The sequence below is a fragment of the Takifugu flavidus genome, chromosome 6 (assembly GCF_003711565.1).
Source record: "Takifugu flavidus isolate HTHZ2018 chromosome 6, ASM371156v2, whole genome shotgun sequence".
Classification (NCBI taxonomy): Eukaryota; Metazoa; Chordata; class Actinopteri; order Tetraodontiformes; family Tetraodontidae; genus Takifugu; species Takifugu flavidus.
In genome coordinates, this window is record NC_079525.1 from 8,472,726 (window position 1) to 8,487,963 (window position 15,238).

General features: G+C 43.9%; 3 protein-coding genes across 11 annotated transcripts; 2 read left to right on the plus strand and 1 right to left on the minus strand.

Moving 5' to 3' along the window:
* Positions 1-64: 64 nt before the first annotated feature.
* LOC130527540 (myelin and lymphocyte protein-like) lies at positions 65-1,497 on the minus strand. Of its 2 annotated transcripts, none has more exons than XM_057036173.1 (4): positions 1,272-1,497; positions 704-871; positions 327-455; positions 65-258 (listed from the first exon to the last, which is right to left on the minus strand). In XM_057036173.1, the coding sequence occupies exons 1-4, from the start codon at positions 1,359-1,361 to the stop codon at positions 184-186; spliced, it is 462 nt and encodes a 153-aa protein (XP_056892153.1). In that variant the 5' UTR covers positions 1,362-1,497; the 3' UTR covers positions 65-183. The 2 variants fall into 2 exon arrangements, with proteins under 2 accessions (XP_056892153.1, XP_056892154.1); XM_057036174.1 differs by having other exon boundaries at positions 327-452; positions 1,272-1,484.
* A 552-nt stretch (positions 1,498-2,049) lies between these two features.
* On the plus strand, positions 2,050-5,360 carry pgap4 (post-GPI attachment to proteins GalNAc transferase 4). 4 transcript variants are annotated; one of them, XM_057036077.1, is made up of 2 exons: positions 2,050-2,184; positions 3,644-5,360. In XM_057036077.1, the coding sequence occupies exon 2, from the start codon at positions 3,704-3,706 to the stop codon at positions 4,874-4,876; it is 1,173 nt and encodes a 390-aa protein (XP_056892057.1). In that variant the 5' UTR covers positions 2,050-2,184; positions 3,644-3,703; the 3' UTR covers positions 4,877-5,360. The 4 variants fall into 4 exon arrangements, with proteins under 4 accessions (XP_056892057.1, XP_056892058.1, XP_056892056.1 ...); XM_057036078.1 differs by having other exon boundaries at positions 3,696-5,360; XM_057036076.1 differs by having other exon boundaries at positions 2,137-2,348.
* A 300-nt stretch (positions 5,361-5,660) lies between these two features.
* On the plus strand, positions 5,661-14,883 carry tpcn3 (two pore segment channel 3). Of its 5 annotated transcripts, none has more exons than XM_057035926.1 (19): positions 6,244-6,513; positions 6,970-7,052; positions 7,136-7,250; positions 7,330-7,458; positions 8,562-8,678; positions 8,840-8,958; positions 9,058-9,159; positions 9,235-9,361; positions 9,510-9,717; positions 10,569-10,713; positions 10,873-11,058; positions 11,372-11,457; positions 11,850-11,937; positions 12,012-12,081; positions 12,218-12,437; positions 12,876-12,966; positions 13,056-13,169; positions 13,658-13,761; positions 14,584-14,883. In XM_057035926.1, the coding sequence occupies exons 1-19, from the start codon at positions 6,487-6,489 to the stop codon at positions 14,715-14,717; spliced, it is 2,265 nt and encodes a 754-aa protein (XP_056891906.1). In that variant the 5' UTR covers positions 6,244-6,486; the 3' UTR covers positions 14,718-14,883. The 5 variants fall into 5 exon arrangements, 4 of the variants coding, with proteins under 4 accessions (XP_056891908.1, XP_056891906.1, XP_056891907.1 ...); XM_057035927.1 differs by having other exon boundaries at positions 6,255-6,513; positions 11,372-11,436; XM_057035928.1 differs by lacking the exon at positions 9,058-9,159 and having other exon boundaries at positions 6,242-6,513.
* The last annotated feature ends 355 nt before the right edge of the window (positions 14,884-15,238 follow it).

A 15,238-nucleotide genomic window follows, 5' to 3' on the forward strand; every position in this document is an offset into this window, starting at 1 on the left:
TTTCCAAAATTTGATTGAAAAACAAACATCTTTTCTGTTAAATCATTGATGTAAAATGTAAAAACACAATTTTCAGTTTTTAATTTTACAAATCTTTCTTTACAAAAAATGTTCCAGACTTGATTTGCGTTGTGATCTTTGCTTCTTTGAAGTGAATGAATGTTGATCAGTAGGAGAGACGACTCAGAAAGACTTCCAGCGGATGGCCGACAGGATGCTGTGGATGAAGTACAGCAGGGTGGACACATAGGAGAAGACCTGCAGAGACAAACAGTGAAGACATGTCACCATCAGGTCAGTGTGTTTAGGTGAATGTGTGGACTCACCACGGCAGAGATGTCCAGCTGGTAGATCTGGAAGTTGCTGCCATCTTTCATGTCCAGAGTAACTTTAGCCAGAACCACTGAAGCACTGAGGTAGAAGAAGGCAGCTATGACATGGTAGAGGACGTCCTGCTGGTGACCAAGAGCAGAAGAAGACTGCCCATCAAAGCTCAGTGAGGAACCTCTTGTAGGACATCAGGACGCTCAGATGCCCTGATCGTAGTCATCATAGTCATGTGACTACTTAACCTTTTATGTTGTTGATGGGCAGAATTTTTTTCTCTCAGACAGACAGACAGACAGACAGACAGACAGACAGACAGACAGACAGACAGACAGACAGACAGGCAGGCAGGCAGGCAGGCAGACAGACAGCTCACCGCTGTAGCCCAGCTACTGTTGTTGTGATGACCTCCACAGGCAAACACCAGCATCCAGATGAACGTCATAATGAAGCAGAAGACGGACACAAACATGACCCAGCCCTGAGGGTTCTGTGGCACCACCAACGTGCACGCCACCAGGATCCAGACCAGACCCCCAAAAATCTGCACAAACAGCGAAGCCATCATGTAACCATGACCGTCATCTGCTGACACGCGTGGGGGCAGAGCTCGCTGTGTGCAATCTTCCTGGTTTAGTGATCTCTGCTCACCAACAAGCATCTGACCATCATTGATCTTACTGAAAATCTATACTCAGACATGAAGCTGCCGTGTATGTGTGTGTGTACATGGTTAAACTAGGTTCGGATGAAACTCAAACCCAAACAGATGTTAGCTGAACAGCAGGTCCTGCTGATGTGATCCTGTGACTGAAGCTGAAGGTTAACCATTGAGTACTGGTTATTTATAGAGCTGAGTTTTGTCTAAACTCAGGTTAGAAATTTAACAATTTTTGCTGATTCTTACAATGCTCCCACTAACACTGCACTGTCATGCAGCTTACCAGCTCTGGTAGGTAGAAAATGTCGGGTATGGTGGTGTAGATTCCGATCCCACTGGGGAGGTTCCCCATGATGGCGGTGTTAGAGGACATCTTCCTTCTGCCGAAACCTGAGACGCTCTGACGGATCTGATGATCCAGAAGGGACCTGAACAAACTTTCAGCTGAGCTGAGACACAACCACACACAAACACTGCTTTTATCTTTATTAGGATCTCTTCAGTGTTCTCCAGCTGAAACAGGTTCCACCGCCTCCTTGGACCTGAAGTGGTATTGGAACTGCTCACACTGCTTTTCTGACTGGTTTACCACTAAACCGGTCAAGTGTGGACTGGTCTGCAGAGAAAAATCATATGACCAGTTCTACATTTTTAATAGATCAAAATGTCAATGAGGTCAAACACAATATTGATGAATGATTGGTTTGATCTGGCCACAGAGTTCAGTGTGGATGTGTGATCAAAGCCGTGTGCTGTTCAAATCAATTCATTAATGCTGATCAGTTGTCGTGAGAGCATCTGATCACCTTCCTGACAAGAACCTTCATTGACGTCAATGAAATGCATCTACTGATAGCTGTTCCACTCTGGTGACACTGAAAGAACCTGTATGTTCCTCATTTGCTAAGGTTGCTGCAAGGCAACACACACACACACACACACACACACACCACACACACACACACACACACACACACACACACACACACACACACACACACTTGGATGGTGGTCTGAACCATCCATCCATCCATCCATCCATCCATCCATCCATCCACTAAGTTTTTGAGATTCCTGCGTTCATGATGTATAATACCAGCAGGGGGCGGTGTTCCCCAAGAAGAAGGATTTACAGCGCGGCTAAAGATCAGAGAGTGACACTTCCGTACTGAGACAACATGGAGGCGTAGGTTGCTGTAAGTCTTCAATTTTCTGTTTTTTTCATATCAGTTAAACGTCCAACACTGACTACCGCGTTAGCGTTAAATTATTTAACTGCAAACAGCGCTCGTCAATGATCTTTGATTTTTGACACCCGTTACATGCGGTGTGTGTGTGCACGAGCAGCACACATTTACAGGTGAGTTTAGTATTTGCACATTCACGTACTTATTATTTTATCTTGATCAAAATATGGTTGATGTTTAGCTTTTCGATGTTTTACAGAAATATTCATCCACATATAGTCATGAACTGCTCTAGAACAAGAGCAAAATAACACGAAAGATAATCAAACTAAGAATAGCAAAGAGTATTGAAAATCTTCTTTTCCCCCCACATTAGGAGAATCAGTCCAACAAAACAACATTAAACTCTTATAAAAGGCCTGAAAAATCACTTTCAGCCTGTGTGAAGAAGGTAGAAACAGGGCTCACACGTGATTCAGACCTGGGCCCATATTCACACGCTCTCACAGCTAATAACGTAGCCTAAAGATTCCCAGCATGGAGTCTTAGTTTGTGTCTTGAAGTTTGAGATAATCTGTAAACCAGTTGGAGACAGAACCTTTGACTTTTGTGAGGAGGTGAGGTTGACCTTTTGCAAGGTGACCAGCTCTCCTGAAAGCTGTGATGGTTCTTCCAAAATGAATGGACAGTAAAATCAACCATCATAGAACTTTAAACCTTATTAAGAAATGTGTAATAGTGAAAATATTAATAACTCAGCTAAATGAAACAATTTTTAGACACCTTCAAATGTTTGGACATTGTTCAATCACATGATTGGGGTATTGAGCTGTTTCTTGTTGTGTTTACTGGTCATTTTACCAGTTAACCTATATGATATTACTGGTGATTCAGCTGCAGTCACGATGTGAAAAGCAGCTTGATTTGAGATTCCATCATGTTACTGCTCATCATCTTGATGCTCTTTCAAAGACACTCTGAAGCTTCTTAAAAGCCCTTACAGTTTTCCACCTTAGGAACATCTTAAGGCCCAAGAGGCTTTGTGAATAACCTTTGTCTTGAAAAGGGAAAATTCTAAGAAAAAGATTCAAGGTATTCTATGATTTTTCTTAGTATGATGTCGCTAAGAGCTACTTTAGTCTCAGGATTCTTTGTGAATAGGGACCAGGCTCCTTTTAAAGTTTAGGAGAATAGCAACAGAATTTATCTCTTATTGCTCTTACAGCTGTAAGCGGTCAAGATACAGCTGTAAGCGGTCAAGATACAGATGTTTGCTGTCAACCATTAACCAGAACTGACTCTACTGTTATTTGCTTCTGACACACATATGCTGTTCTACGAAATGTTGGCAATAACGCCGTTGCAGATCTATTAATTTTGCTTGTCCCTTGGATTGGTTAGCCTAATGTAAGCCTAGTAATCTAGTTCTGTACTGATCACTTACACTAGCAAACTGTTGTTTCTACAGATGAGCAGGACTAATCCCAGACTCTGCTGATGTCTGCTTTCATGGTTTCAAGGTTCACTGATGCCTCGATGGACAGCGTGTATTGTCCAGCGGTTGCGATGGTCCAGCGCCGTCTCCCAGGCTCTACTTTTGTCTGCGCTCACGTTCTGCGTGGTTTTGCCTTTGTGTGGACACCGACTTCTCTACTCCTACTTCTTCATCAGGTCCATGTATTTGGACTCCATGAGTGATCAAGCCCTGCAGAGAAGTCTCCGTCAAGGCCAGGATGACCTCCATTTCTGGCAAAAAGTGTCAGCAGAACCGGCCATGTTTAAAAACATCAGTCTGAATCCTGATCTGCTGGTGACCATAGTGACAGCCAGGAGAAACGAAGGCAGGGATTTTCACTACCTGCTGCAGGTGATGCGGCAGCTCAGTGTCATCCTGCACAGCTGTGGGGGGCAGCGGTGTGCAGAGGTCCTGGTCTGTGATGTGGAAAGTGGTCCCCAGGAGAACCAGGATTCCAGCCTGCTGGAGGCCCACTTCAAGGTGATTCGGCGTTCACCTGAAGAGCAGCTCAGGAGCTGGGAGAAGATCAACACCTTTGAGCGAGAAAAAAGGGACTATGTGTTCTGTCTCCGGAAGGGATGGAACCTCCTGAAACCCAGGAACATTGTGGTTCTGGAGGATGATGCCCTGCCCACACCAGACTTCTTCAGCGTAGTAACCAATCTACTGTCCCGCCGCTTTGCTCGTTATACACTTTATGTCAAGCTGTACCACCCTGAACGGTTGCAGCGCTACTGGAACCCTGAACCGTATCGCCTCTTAGAGTGGGTGGGGCTTGGGTTGGTCTTGGCCACAGTGCTCCTTCTAAACCCATGTAGGTTTACCTTCACACTGTCATGGGCTCACCTCCTTTTCTTCACCCTTTACTTCATGGCTGTCACTGAGCTGTTGGGTCGTCATTACCTGCTGGAGGTGCGAAGGCTTTTGCCACAGTTCTATGCTGTTTCGCCAGCAACTGAGTGCTGCACCCCAGCCATGCTGTTCCCTGGCAACAGCTCACTCAGGGTGGCCGAGTACCTGGATGCTTCATTCTGCACCAAAGGGAATGCCAAAGACACAGTCCTGTACCAACTGATGAAGAAGCTTCCCGGAGAGCGTGCTCATAGCGTGGAGCCGAACCTGGTCACCCACATTGGTGCTTTCTCCTCAGTCAGGCCCAATCCATCCCGACCAAAACTACTCTGAGGGATTCTGCTGATCGATCCCAGCAGAATGCTGGGTCACTGGGAAGATTATTCCTCAGTAAATGTAGTCATTTCTGGTGGAGAATTTCTTGACTCAGAATCTGCTTCTGATTAGGTATTCTGACAGACCGACAACTTTGGCCTTAATCTCCTCCTGAGGAGCACACACTTCGTTCAACACATGAATATGAATTTCAGGTTCTCAAAAAATCCAAAAATACATCAATTCAATGGATCTCTCTAAAGTCAAAGGAAAAACAATATAAAAAAAATCTTACTACAGATGACAGAATGATTCACTTTTTATTTTGAAAGTTAAGAAAAAACTGCTCCAATATCTCCAAAATATCATCTTGTGCATTTGAAACTGTTTAGAATAAAACTTGATTATTTGTTTTTGTTTTTTTTGTCATTCACACGGCTGTCAGGCTAATGTTAGCATGATAATTATCTGATCATAGAAATAAACCTCTGTGCCTTTTACAGTTTCTTCATTAAGTTATTCTAATTTCTTTTTTTTCCTGATTTAAAATATGAATGTGTACATTTTTATATAGAATAACTTTTATTGCTAACTCAATAGCTGCTGACTTTTTTTTGACAAAAAACACATTCAGTCTTATGTTGCTATAAGTGCTCATCAAAAAATATCCTCCAGCTACAGTTTAACTTCACAGCTTTTATTTCTTGTAAATTTACGCAAACATGCTAATCCGGAAGTCTTTCTGTGATGTGATGTGACCCGGAAATTAAAAAGCAGCATGTAGTGCTACAGACTCGCCAGAAGGTGGAAGCATTGATGTCCTAACGTTAAGTTCTGTTTGATCTAAAAGGAAAGGATTGTTCGAACTAATTTAAATCAAGTAATGCCATTAAGGTCATGGCTGAACGGGAATGCTTTTTAAAAAGATCAGTGTTACGTCACCCTTTTCGAACGCGACTAATGACGTCAGGTTCGGATGCCTTCATGGACAGTCAATCAGTCCCTTCAAGTGTAACGGATAATGATTGCGTGTACAGATTAATTGTGTGTAATTTTCGTGTACACTTCTGCGCTCTTCTTATGGGGTTGTTGGTTTAGTTTGGACTGGTGATGTAGTGTTACAGGTCATGTTGTTTGCTTTTTAGCAACACTGCACCTCAGTGTTGCTGTGTGTGAATATACAAGCATGTCATAAAAAGAAGGGCACATTAAACTTTTATCTCCACATCAGTTCTCATCGGATGAAACACTTCAATATAAAATAGTGTTTAGGTTTAAAAGCACAAAACCCAGAGGACGTTAGGAAAATAAACACTGACTACTTTTGACAATATTTTCTCTGACCAGTTTGTTCTAATAAATTGATCAGTAAACAAAGCTGCTTTCGTGGTAGATGCACGTGACCATTTACTCGGCGTGTCCTGAGGTCCATGAACGCATCACGGTGGAGTTAAAGACAAACAGCTTGGACAAGCTGATGGACTGAGAGAAGCGTGAAAAAGATGGTGATAAGCTGAGAACTACTTAAAACAACGACAACTGGCGCATCTCACGCACGTTTAACACTTCGTACGCGCGCTCAATGAGAGAAAGTTTGTGTTTACCTGAAAAGAAAAAAAACTGAAGAAATGTTCGAAAACGGAAGGAGCAAAGAGGTAAGTAGTGTGTGGAGAGCTCGCGCGCGTTTCACATGACCCCAGTAAACTAATGGACTCATGTCCTTCAAGTGTCACTGAAGTTTCACCAAACTTTTTTCTCGCAAACCTTACCTGCAGCTGCTACAGGAATACTGGTGCATGATGGGTTACCTGGCAATATATTGGATTTGATTGTGATGATAGGCGTTCTCCTCCTATTTAGCAGTTTACGTTTTCTCCCCGTATGTTGGAGTTCCATGAGCTCCATTGTCACTGTAATGTAACCGTCTCCATTTGGTCTCACATGTTCAACAGTCTCACAACACAGCTCGCAAACATTTAATTCCACCATTGTTTACAGCCCTCTGGACCAGCAGGAAGCATCTTCTTGGGCGTGTGATGTTATTGATGTGCGTTATTTCCTGACATGTCAGTGTTCGTCTTGTTATGTTGTGGTAACTTCTTGTCTTCCAGGAATTGTACCTGGCATCGGTCTTCGTGTCAGATGCTCAATACAACAGGAACATCTACTTTGACACGTCCCCTCAGGCAGTCCGGTGAGACACTGACGTGTCACTGTCATGACCAAATGTGGCCTTGTTTTGTTGCTGTCTCTGCTGGAGTGTCTGTTTTTTTTCAGGCTCTATCTGCTCTACAATCACTGGCTGCCTCAGGTGCTCCTGTACATCTTCATTATCCTGGATCTGAGTTTGGCACTCTTCGAGGAGCCTGCTGTCATTCCTCTACCCTCATGGGTAAAAACGACATGCTCGGCAAACGGATAGAAGCGAGCTAATGTTCAGACTGATGGAGTGGCAATGTTCTGTGTTCTAGGCCACCATGCTGGTGGAGTTGCTCTGTCTGCTGGTCTTCACCCTTCGACTGGTTCACTACGCCAGAGTCATCCCTCAAGACAAATTCTGGAAAGACCCCAAAAACATCTGCATCATTGCCATTGTCGCGGTAGGCAGGGCTTATCTTCATTGTTACATGACCAGTGTTCTTTTAGTTCTTCTTGACTTTTTCCCTAACTTGGAGGCAGCAAACAAACTAACATTGCGACATCAAAGAGGTTGGTGTGAGGGCCACTGGTGGTTAGGTGCAGAATCCAAGCCCCCTCCCCTTCTGTGTTTCGCCCCCTTCTGTGTCAGTAACAACTGATGGATTCTCCCTTTTTTAAAATGGATGTTTTTATCGCAGTCATGATTAGTTTACTAATCACTTTCATTTGGCTGCTGATACATCATGATCAATGGCTTAGCATGAGCGCACCCCCAACCACATCTGTTTGTAAGTCTGATGAGATCCTCAGAGGTTTACCAGTAGATGAAGTCAGTACAGTTGGAATGACGCTGCGACACAGCAGCCATTTTTGTTTAGATCGCTCAGGGTGATCGATACATTGATCAGCCATTGAAAAGCAAATTTCCTGCTATTTCCTCTTTTTGATGATTTCGGTCAGCGAACGAGAATGTGCTGAGCTGTCTTCATAAATGCTTGTAAAAGTAACCTTTAACCAGACATTTGGCTTGGTCAGCACTTCCTGTTCCTGTGAGCACAGCTGGGATGGAACCATTTGTCTGATCTGTCTTCATGTTTTTACAACCAAAAACACACAACTCATCATTTTCACCTGAAATTAGAAAGAAAGAAATCTGTCAATTGTCCTTAAATGTGTGTTATTCTGTATTTGTCTGTCTGTGTGTGTGAGTCTGCGCTGTGTGAATGTGTGTGTCTGTGCGTCCTTGTGGGTCTGTTTGTGCCTGTGCTCATGTATGTGCATGTCTGTGTGTGTGCCTGCGCTTGTGTGTGTCCATGTGTGTCTGTGTCCGTGTGTGCCTGTGCTCATCTATGTGTGTGTCTGTGTTTGCTTGTGCTCATGTATGTGTATCTTTGGGTGTCTGTGTACCTGCCTGTGCTCATCTATGTGTGTATCCGTGAGTTTCTGTGTCTGTCTGTGCTCGTGTGTGTGTGTGAGAGAGAGAGTCTTACATGTCTTATATGTGTCATAAATGGGGTGTTGGTTCTCCATCAGTGATCAATAACTGGAGTTGTTGATTATCCAGCTCACTCTCATCGACATGATCATCTACGGAGCCCTGAAGGCCTCCAGCTATCAGGCCATCCGTTGGACCAGAGTGCTCCGCCCACTTCTGCTGGTTAACGTCACCGAGGGACGACAGGTAGTATTCTGTCATCCATAAACACCCCCCAAACTGGTACTGGGACAGAGATGATAAATTAACTGGTAATATAAGGGCAGGTTATAATGAAACAGGGAGCATGTGGGGTGTGAATATTGGTGGGGGCCGGGCTTCTCTCTGACGACTCTTCTGTGTTTCAGCTCCGCAGAGCGTTCAGAAGCATCAGAAACGCTCTTCCTCAGATCATCTATGTGTTCCTCCTCTTCCTGTTCAGCCTCCTCATCTTCTCACTGATGGCGCTCAAACTTGTCGGAAAACGGTGTGAAAGCTCCTTGTATCTTTGGTTGTGGCTGTGAATGCTTATTGTTGTGGGTTTGGTCAGAACTTCAGCAAAAATGTGTCTGGTGTTTTTGGACAGAGATTTGAAGACCACAGGTGGAGCTCCATACTTCAGCAGCTATGTGGACATTATCTTTGACCTCTATGTCCTCGTCACCACAGCCAACAGCCCTGATGTCATGTAAATTTTGACCATGTGAGACCACAGCTTGTGTGTCAACAGGAAGTGACTTTTCTGCTGTCTTCTCTTTGTCAGGATGCCAGCGTACAATGCCAGCTCCTGGTTTGCGCTCTTCTTTATTATCTACATCCTCATCAACACCTACATCTTCATGTCTGTCTTCCTCGCAGTCGTTTACAACAACTACAAGAAGTACCTGAAGGTACCTGCTTCCTGCAGGGCTGATGCAGGACACAACACCGCCCAACCTTCTCAACACTGTCCAACCCCCTCACGTTCTAATTCCATCAATGAAACCACAGAGAGTCAGAGGCACAGGGTCACCTAATGAACATCGTTGTGTGTGACAGGAGGAGATACGGCAGCTGGTCAGGGCTAAAAGGCATAAAATGGTTCGAGCTTTTGCTGTCCTGCAGGAGCGCAGAAAGGACACTGAGGAGCAGGTGGTGAGCCAGGCTAACTGGAACCAGCTGGTCCGTCTGGTTCAGCCCGATATCCGCAATGCTCACAGAGAACTGCTGTGGAGTGTGTTGGACCCTCAGAATCAGGGTTGCATCGGTAGCAGGCACACACACAAACACACATGCTCACACACTCAAGCACATCCTTGTATGTCTATCTTTGTGAGGCACCCCTGACCCAAACTCAATTCTAACCTCAACTTTAAATGTCTTAATGCTCAAACAGTGAAGTTACGAGGACTAGCCAAAATATCCTCACTTTACCTCCTCACTATCCTCACAAAAAATGTCCTCGCTTTGCTACTAGAATGAGGATTGTGGTACTCAATAAGTGTGCTCTCCACTGCAGGAACTCTTCTCCGAACGTCTATTTACAGGGACATTTACAGGGCCTAAGTCCCTGTCCCTGCTCGAGGGTAGTACTTTGTTTGACCCTAAAATACTCCTGGTGTGGGGTTTGATGTTTCCTGGGCATCAATTGGCTAAATCTAGAGCAGGATATGAGTCACCACAAGAGGAACATTAGCCTAGCATCCATCAGCATGAAGACCAACGCACAAAGCAGAAACGCAGAAGCTGGCTGTCTGCTTTGGTATTTTCTAGTATCACAACACGATAGTGCTGTTTACCATTTATTAACACACTGATGTCTTCAGAGATACAGTTAGCACCATCTGAACCATAAAAATGTTCTGTGGGCGAAACTCAAGAAACTGCAGGACATCATCTTTTCTTTGAATATCACACTCACACCACAGCTCATCCATCTTTACCTACTTGCTCATTGTTTTCATTGTTATTACCGTTATGCTACAACTAGTGTGAAGCACACATTGACGTACAAGAAACCACACACACTCATGCTCTGGAGGTCACAGTGTGAAACAGTCAAATGTTGTAAGATTAACAACAATTAGCTGATTCTTCTCATGGCTGTTTGATTGACAGGGAAGGTAGCATTTGTGCAGCTGGCCGACCTCCTGAACATCGAAGTCATTACACTCAAATCAAGGCCACACCCACTGCGCTTCATATTCCCCACCCTCTACCTGTCGGTCCCCAGCCGTCTGATCTGTCGATTGGTTCGACATCGGTGAGAGATTTCAGCTGTCATTGGCTGTTTTTTTCTTGTGTACAGAGCCAAAGCTGAGGTAGCTTGTTTTATAATTCTAGTTTCCAGTTAAGTTAATGTAGCTTGTACCTTCAGCTCCTTTTGAGAGTGGCAGATAATGTAGAAATGAAACTGTTTTAGGACTTTTGTGATGGTGTATGACCTGATCATCCTGGTGAACGCCATCTTCATTGGTCTGGACGAGGACAATCCACTGATCGCTGACTCAGAATGGATGTTCCTGTCGCTCTACCTGTTGGAGATCCTTCTGAAGCTCTACGTGTTTGAGCCCCGAGCGTTTTTCTCTCGTCATAACTTGTGGAACTGGTGAGGATGTTTTAACCAGTTAAATCTAAAAAACACAACTGTTATGCAGAAGCTCATTTTAATAAGACAGTGACTTCAAACCTATTTAATGAAGACAAATCTCTATAAACTGTTTTGTTCACCCATGCTGGTGACTGTTTTTTGTGATTCCCTAAAACACTTCTGGCTCTAGAAAAAGCTAATCCAACTGGGTTTTTTAGGTGTTTTTCCCCTCTTACAACAAACTTTTATCGACAAATTTTCAAGTATGTGTAAAAAAAATTCAGAATAGTGTGGAAAAGCTGTATATTAGCTATGTGTCTGTCTGTTTCAGGTTTGACACAATTATTGTCTTCTCTGCCCTCATCGCAACAGTTGTCAACTCGGCTGTGAAGTCATGTGAGTTTCTGCCAATTTTAAGTAAGATTTGACATTTTTCCAACCATTCTCAAATCTAGACTAAAAAAAACATGTCATTTTTTCAGTGATCATTTTAAAATAATCACTTCAAATGGCACAATACTAAATAAAAAATTCAATATCCGAATTGATGAATTACAGTTATAGTATAGTTATGATGATAGCCTGTTGGCTACACCAGTTCATGGAAATGTTGAGTCTGACTGTTCATGTTGGGTTTGGGTCCAGCAAATGTTGACCAATTAGCCTGGCTAATGCTAAATGCATCACAGTCTCTCTCACTCACTCACACTCTCACACACACTCTCACACACACTCTCACACACACACACACACACACATATAAAGAGACACACATGTATTTACACCTCTATCTTTGGCAACATGTGCAGTTGGACTTTATGGGAGCCATCAGATCTTGGACATTGTCCTGATCCTGCGAGTCCTCAGATTGGTGCGGGTGGTGGACAGCGTTCAGAGGTTTGTGTGCTTCAAGCTCCTGGGTTTTGTGGATGGGCAGCTGAACAGCTGAACTCAGGTCCTGTTCTCCGCAGGTTTCGTACCATCATCAATGCCATGATACGGGTCGGCCCAGCCATCCTGACCTTTGGACAGCTTATCCTTGTATGTCATGATGTTTCTACACCTTCCACTGAGGAGATGAGAAGATATGAGTTTGAATAAACTACCCTCTTCTTTTACCTCCTCTACCCCCTCACACATTCCTCCCCTGTTCTCTCCTCTTTCTGCTCCTCCTCAGGTGGTTTACTACATCTTTGCAATGGTCGGGATGGAACTATTTAAAGGAAAGATCAAGTACTTTGGTGAAGGATCTGATGATCCGACAAAGTTGTTCTGTGGGAATGTCCTCCTCAACGGAACCTCCTTTGCTCAGCTCAACTACTGCAAGAACAATTTTAATGATATTCTGTCATCTTTCATCCTGCTGGTGGAGCTCACTGTGGTCAATCAATGGCATGATATCCTTCATCTACTCTGTGAGGAACCAGTAAATGAAGGTTCTGTTGGTTTTGCTGCGTTCTTGTGAACTAACCAAAAGGGGGTGGTCAAGGTGTCTGGTTATTGATGTTAGTACTGGTCTAGTAGAGAGTAGCCCAGGGCATTATGGGAAGTTGATATCTCTAATCTAGCATCATAGCTCAGGTCCAGTATGAACATGGTCAAGCTCCAAGTCTGATCCCAAAAGAAGTGTCCTCATAATGGTTGGAAGATGAATGTGTGTGAGAATCTCTAGGTACCATGTCAGCAGATGGATCTGGATCTGTATTCCACTTGTGGACCAATCTTCATCTTCACTGTAGCTCCTGAGGTATAGAATTGTTGAATGATCAAGGTCTGGGGGTGGGGCCTGCTTGGCCAGCTAGCATGTAGACTGTTGTTCCTTATCGTGGTTCCACTGCTCAGTAGCGGCTTCACCTTTGTCACTCACGTGTCTGCTAGGATCTTCTTTGTTGTCTTTCACATCATTGTTGTCATCATCATAATCAAGTAAGAAAAATGAAACTTTTTCATGATGTTGTTGACTCTTATCATGTGACTGTACTAATTGGTGACATCACATCCTGTCTGTCTTTTAGCATCTTTGTGGCTTTTGTCCTGGAGGCCTTCTTCATGGAGTACTCAGTGGAGAAGAGTGACCTGCACACGTCTGTTGAGAGGAAGATCGAGGAGCTACAGCTCTCTGTGGCACAGTATGTTTTTGTTCCACCACACAGTTGCCTTGGTTTTCCAGCATACTTCATTACCACCTGGACAGGGGCATATCCATATCTATTCATATCCAGAGAATTAAAAAGGCTTCTGACAACACAAACACAACTGTAAAGGACACAGACGTGTCCATAATAAATATTTGAAGGGAAAATCCAAAAAATGCTCAGGACATTATAGGACTGTCAATGGACTGTCATTGTCCCTCTTGGAACCCCAGCTGATTAGGTACTATAAAAGTGGCTACTCATCCCTCAACTAGAAAGGCACTAGAACCGTACTGTGTCGCCTTCTAGTAGTAAAGCTCTATTAGATCCTTCGAATAGCAGCTTGGAAGAGGAGGAAAGCATCTGTGAATGAAGTGAAGTGGAGTTCCATTTCCCAACTGTAGCAGAGTTTCTGTAACTGTTATTGAGTATTAGACTGATGTAGCTGATCAGGACTTTGTTTCTGTCATTTTATCCATCAGAGAGAAGCTAGAGGACAACTTGGTCAATGCCATGGACAGCACAGAGGGCAACTGTGATACAGCAGAGGACAAGCCAGTCCTGATGTTTAAAATTGCTTCAAAAAGTAAGAATGTGTTTATCTAGACTGAGTGGATTTTCACAATCCTATTGGAATGGTAAGAATTTTAGGACTGTGGGGACTATTTGTCTATTCCCAACAAGATGCTCCAAAGATTTAAGTCCAAATGTGAGCTGTTGAGTTTTGAGTTAAATGTGAGCAACCAGACAAATCCAGTGCCCCTCGAGCAAAGATTCTTTGATTGTATCAGCTTTAGTTAAGGAGACCAGCTGTATCCCGTGATCTTCTGTCAGTTATGGGAGTAGCAGATTCTGTGGAGATGTTCTGACCATTCTTTCTCCACTGTTTCCAGTAAAAAGGATTAAGTCTCTCTAGTGTGCAGCATCCCAGCTGTGTGAAGAGACAGGGGCTCCACTCTGAACCCCTGCCAGATGTCTAAGCTCCTCAGACTGTCCCCAAGCCTCAGCCTAGCCACCCTTCGCTGGATTATCAGCTGTTTTTTATCCATGATTTGACCTCTGGTTGAAGACTATAGTTGAGGTTGTGAATGTAGTCTGACTAGACAGACGTCTAGCTTCTAGGGCAGCTCACGCTTCACTGCAGCAGACCGGTGCAGCACCAGCATCAGACATTCACTGGTTCCTCTCTTCATTGGCTCATCATTTTGAGATTGCCAGTTACTCTGCCAGATGCTCCCTGCAAACCCCCACTATTCTCTAGTCTCTCTACTTCTTCACTGACCACTTTTCCTGTCCAAAGGGTTCAGGCTAGGGTCTACAAAATCTGCTAAAAATCGCTTATCTCTGACAGCATTGGGAGGCTGGTTGCTGTTATGTGTTGATCTGTTGACCGGTTCTCTCCTGTCAGGGTATCGGACCGTCGACACTTTGCTGCAACGGATGTTTGAGGCTGATCTAAACTTGGATGACTTGGCTGAGAACGACAGAATTGAAGCTGACAGCAGTGGGAACTTTGCTAACCCAGCCTTCGGCTCGGTGTGATGGCACCCAGTAGGACATGATTCTCTGCTGGGAGAGAAAAGGAACATGTCCTGAATACACAAATTAAATCTTTTCATGGAAAAATAAAAATGGTGTTACCATGGGAATGAGCAGGAAAATACGTTTACAGTTTTTGCTATTTTAATAAAATCCCAGCAAGCATAAATGAATGTGTTGATTGATTAATGATTAAATATTAAATATCTTTCCACAGTTGATAAGAATTGGCTTTATGGTAACCAGTTTAATGTCACGCCCTCCTTCAGGTCCTCCTTTCAAAGATGTACAAATGTGAATTTTTTTGTGAGCTTGTGGTAACATTATTGACATAATGTTATTAACTTAACACAGTCAGTCCAAAACTGTCTGGACCAGTCTGCTGACTACCCAGGACATATACCAGTCCTGGGTCAGGAGGAGGGCCAGTAACAGTCTTCCGAGACACAAGCACGGGCTCCATGCCTCAAAAGAGACACAGATGTTGAGCTGAACTCCAGCACACAAAAACCCTAACGAAACAG

What these genes read in the sequence shown, in the direction of transcription:
- LOC130527540 (XM_057036173.1), bottom strand. Translation starts at nt 1,361, where the DNA reads ATGTCCTCTAACACCGCCATCATGGGGAACCTCCCCAGTGGGATCGGA. An exon ending in ACAGTAGCTGGGCTACAGCG is followed by an intron (nt 456 to 703) that starts GTGAGCTGTCTG and finishes CTTGGTCACCAG; the next exon opens with CAGGACGTCCTCTACCATGT. An exon ending in AGCTGGACATCTCTGCCGTG is followed by an intron (nt 259 to 326) that starts GTGAGTCCACAC and finishes TTGTCTCTGCAG; the next exon opens with GTCTTCTCCTATGTGTCCAC.
- pgap4 (XM_057036077.1), top strand. Translation starts at nt 3,704, where the DNA reads ATGCCTCGATGGACAGCGTGTATTGTCCAGCGGTTGCGATGGTCCAGC.
- tpcn3 (XM_057035926.1), top strand. Translation starts at nt 6,487, where the DNA reads ATGTTCGAAAACGGAAGGAGCAAAGAG. An exon ending in GCCAACAGCCCTGATGTCAT is followed by an intron (nt 9,160 to 9,234) that starts GTAAATTTTGAC and finishes TCTCTTTGTCAG; the next exon opens with GATGCCAGCGTACAATGCCA. An exon ending in GTTTAAAATTGCTTCAAAAA is followed by an intron (nt 13,762 to 14,583) that starts GTAAGAATGTGT and finishes CTCTCCTGTCAG; the next exon opens with GGTATCGGACCGTCGACACT.